Raw genomic sequence first — 4,081 nt, forward strand, 5'->3', positions numbered from 1 at the left:
ATTCCTGGCAAGTTTCCACCTAAGCAAGAACTTCTGAAGTGCACATGTGCTACTGACAGTGAGCTCAGCTCATCTCTGATGATCTTCACACACTCAGTAATCTCAGCTGAGATTGGCTCAAGGTTCCTGTAATTGGGTCAAATAACAGAGAAGCCCCAAAAAAGTGGCAAATGTATCCACGCTCCCCCCTGCCAAATTATTCCACAAAAACATGTATCATTAAAAAAACAAAACAAACAAAAAAAACCCCAAAAACCACACACACAAACCACCACCCTATTACCTTCATAGTGGCCAAGATCATGCTGGCCAGGAAAAAAGCCTGCACAGTGGTTCCAGTCAGCTAGGAAATACAAATACTATCTGAATGTAACATGAAAAATATATACGTGTGGAAAACCAAGAGCTTGCTCTCTCAGCAGAGCTAATGCTATTTAAGCTAATAACCATTGTCCTGAGCACAACTCACAAGATGCAGGAATACGCGACAGGTTACCGCATCCCTTTCTTCTGTAAAAATCATTCCCCAAGACGGATGGAAACCACCTTATAGCCAAAACCAGGCAGGTCCTACCAAAGCATATTCTCAGAAGATGTCTGAAAAAAACCAAAGTATCTGAGGGTGGGAGGACAGAAAAAAAGAACACCTAATCTCCAGGACATATCTATCTGTAGTTACATTTTTCCATAAAGCAGATCAGACAAAAGTGAAAGAGTAGATGGAACCAGAGAAGAAAGACATTGGAAAGTTCCAAGTTGAGTTTTGTGAGAGTTGAAGACTGAGATTAAAGAGGTAACAAATGCACATTCTAATTGCTCCCTTTTGTTCTATGGTGAAGAATGCCAAGATTACCATTAGCACAGTAACAGCTGGAGAGGATCATTTAAAAATCACTCAATAAATGAGAATTTTTAAACATAATCTTTTCTCAGAGGCTATAGTGAAAACCCCAAGAGAACAAAGGGTCTGTAGAATTCAAGAAATGAAAAGCAATTGCTTTCATTCTTCAAACAGATTTAATCCCTCACAAGGTAAATTCTCAAATAGCACTGTAAAAAGGCAACTCCTGGTCCATCACAGAAATGACAAAAAAGCTCTCGGTTTCAATTTCATCTCCAACACTTCTGAGTAGCAGCAGACTATACAATTCCAAAATGACTGGAAAGAAAAATAAATGTGGAACGATCCATGGACATGGTGAGAAAAATATTTCTATTACATCAGGCTTTAAAGTTTGGAAGAGTAAGAACTCTTAAAGATAAAGACCTTGAAAATGATCTCATAATCCTGGCTTTCCTTGTTTGTGGTACGTCTGCACTTGTTTGTTTTCTTTGCAATGGAAGGGAAAATGCACAGCTAGTAATAGATGACAGATAGCAAGAGCAGCCAAGTAGTGAGTACTGCAAATTATATTTGAGACAAGGACAAAAAAAAAAACCACACCACAAAACAATATGCTTATACTGCTGTAACTAGCATCAAAGTAAGACCTGGAAGTCTAGAGAAAGAAACGCAGTGGCTTACAAGACAAAAGATTAAAATTCCTTTTGCTCTCCCTCTCTCAGGCCCCTCTGCATCGTCATTTGCCAAAATGCTTTCAAAGCCAGCCTGAGTCCAAAGATCCAAAGCAGGAGGCAAGATCCAGAAGCCAACACTTCACCAACAACCTTCAAGTATCAGCTACTGGAATTAAAATCCTGGAGCACTTATGTCTCCCTAAGTCTTAGAAAGAGGGAGGAGAGACACAGCTCACCTCTTCCCTGGGTGATAAAAGAAGAATTAGGGCCTTGTGCGGACCCCAAACTAGGTAACCTGTAATGGTTCACAGGGCACGTTCATCCTCAAAGAAAAAAAAAAAAGTAACACCACGTATTTTTACAGTCATAAGGATCCATGGCAAGACATCCACACTTAGAATACACAATGTAAACTATGACATTAGAATAAAGATGTAATATTTTAATTACACAGTAACAGTAGAAGCTTGCTGCGTAAGCACCTGGGCATCCGTGACAGCAGAACTTCATTAGCAGATGTAAAATTTTATCACTAGAATATATAGTACATTTATTGTAAATAATTGTCTCCCAGGGTATGCAATGTTTAAATACAGACAGCAGAAATTAGTTCTATCTCTCTCCACCCCTTCCCCCCCCCCCACCATCTTTTTTGGTCTTATTTAAGAACCAGGAAAATAGTTGAAGCAAAATGTTTAACTATTATCAATTCCATGGCAGTTTATTCACATTATCCATGTGGATCCACTAGTGGACACTTGTAACCTCGTCACTTATGAGAGGAGACTGTGACTGGGTAATTTTTTTAATGTTTCTTTTTTTAAATGATTTTCAACTTTCCATGTAAACAGTAACTTAATAGCATGTTTCCATAGTTTAAAAAAAAGACAGTGTAAGAAACCTCCATGTCAACAACAGGAATCTGAAACATCCCATATTGTGTGTTGTCACACACAAAATTGTGTTAAGACACACCCTCTTGAAAAGAAGCTCTGAAGGAAAGTTTGCACAAATGCATTCAACACAGACAAACATTTTGATTTTCATCTTGCACTGTACCTTGTCATATTTGCTACTGGAACCAAAGCCAAAAATCAGAAGGTGACCGTGAGAATCAGTACATGCAAAATGCTGTCCATCAGGAGAGCACTTGCAGTCAAAAACTGCACCATGTCCTTGTCCTTCAATCTGAAATACATCAACATACAAAATAATTAAGTTACGAGAAATAAATCATTTTCAATTATGATTCACAAAACTGTGGTGCTGATGTTGAAATTTATTATAAAATCTGTAAGACAGTATACTGCTAGATGGAAGTTACTTTAAAACAGTTTACTTTTTAGCTATTCACTTTTCAGTGAATTTTGTAATAATGCTCATGAAAGATGCCAAATTGATAGTAGTAGAAACTGACAGACTTTATCCACAAAGCAGGCACAGTATAGGAAGTGAAAATAAAAGCTTCCCCTTGAACGTCCTGCTAATGAGCCTAACCAGAGAGCTGGGTCCAGTTCAGGGCTTAGTCACTACACCCTTTCAATCCTCTGCCTTTTTTGCTAAGCTAGCCCAGTAGCATTGGCTGCTGTGGTGTTTCAGAACACCTGCCTGCTAGAAAACGCGCTGACATACACAACCCACATTACACAACTTAGCAACTGCCTGTTTCTCTAGTTCCTACTCCTAATTTATTGGAGTGGGGGAGGTGTAGTTTCTGTAAAAACTCCACTTTTTAAAGGAGAACTGCAAAGATTTTAAAAAAGGAATTTTTACCTGATACTCATTTTCTGTTTTCCAGTTCCATTAAGCCAGAACAAATGGGTTTTTGTTTTTCCCTGCAACCTGTCAATCAAGCAGAGGTGACCAATCACCACTCTGAATTTTCACGTCTTCAGCACCTCTTCCGAAAGCCCCTTTCTATTCTCCCCAGCAAAGCACTTTTGCATTTTCTTTAGAGAGACACCAAACAAAATTCTTTCCCTAACTGTGGCTGGCCTATATACTGCCAGAAAAAACAATGGTATTCAGCCTGCAGGCAGTAACACTGTGCCCTTCTGTAGCACCTTCTGGGGGCCACCAGCATTATTTTAAAAAGTTAATGAACTAAAGAATTCTGAGTGGGGGGGATGTTGGGGAAACCTGTGAGGTAGGTACTGCTCTTACTATCTTACAGGCTGAGACAAAGGCAAGAAGACTAAATCTTTTACCCACGGTCTTCCAGCACATCCACACCCACACCCCTGCGGACTCCGCCATGGGTAGAGGCTGCTAGGCCTATTACCAGTGCTTTCGGGTGTTTGACATAGGTCTGTCTTACTACAGGTACTTTCCATAAAAAGTCAAATGAGTTTCTTGATTAGCAAAAGAGGAAGATAAATCAATGCAAGTTTTATGTTCTATTTTGCCCATTATTCCAGAAGAAATGAATTCTGAATGTAAGTATCCTATGGAAAGAGATGGCAAATAAAAAACACGTTTCAAGCAAGTGACACTAACATCACAACATCTAAGAATGCAGAATTAATTTAGGCCAAGCAAGATACAACCACCAAGGCAAAGTTAC

General features: G+C 39.2%; 1 protein-coding gene across 1 annotated transcript in view; it reads right to left on the reverse strand.

Moving 5' to 3' along the window:
• The window catches only part of PHIP (pleckstrin homology domain interacting protein), a 52,220-nt gene extending 48,446 nt beyond the window's left edge, over positions 1-3,774 (reverse strand). Inside the window, exons 1-2 of the mRNA XM_010286662.1 lie at positions 3,682-3,774; positions 2,578-2,706 (exon numbers count right to left, since the gene is read on the reverse strand). Coding sequence (XP_010284964.1) covers positions 2,578-2,706; positions 3,682-3,774 — 222 coding nt within the window. The remainder of the gene's footprint in view (positions 1-2,577; positions 2,707-3,681) is intronic.
• Positions 3,775-4,081: the final 307 nt, after the last annotated feature.

The sequence above is a fragment of the Phaethon lepturus genome, unplaced genomic scaffold (genome assembly GCF_000687285.1).
Source record: "Phaethon lepturus isolate BGI_N335 unplaced genomic scaffold, ASM68728v1 scaffold495, whole genome shotgun sequence".
Taxonomy (NCBI): Eukaryota; Metazoa; Chordata; class Aves; order Phaethontiformes; family Phaethontidae; genus Phaethon; species Phaethon lepturus.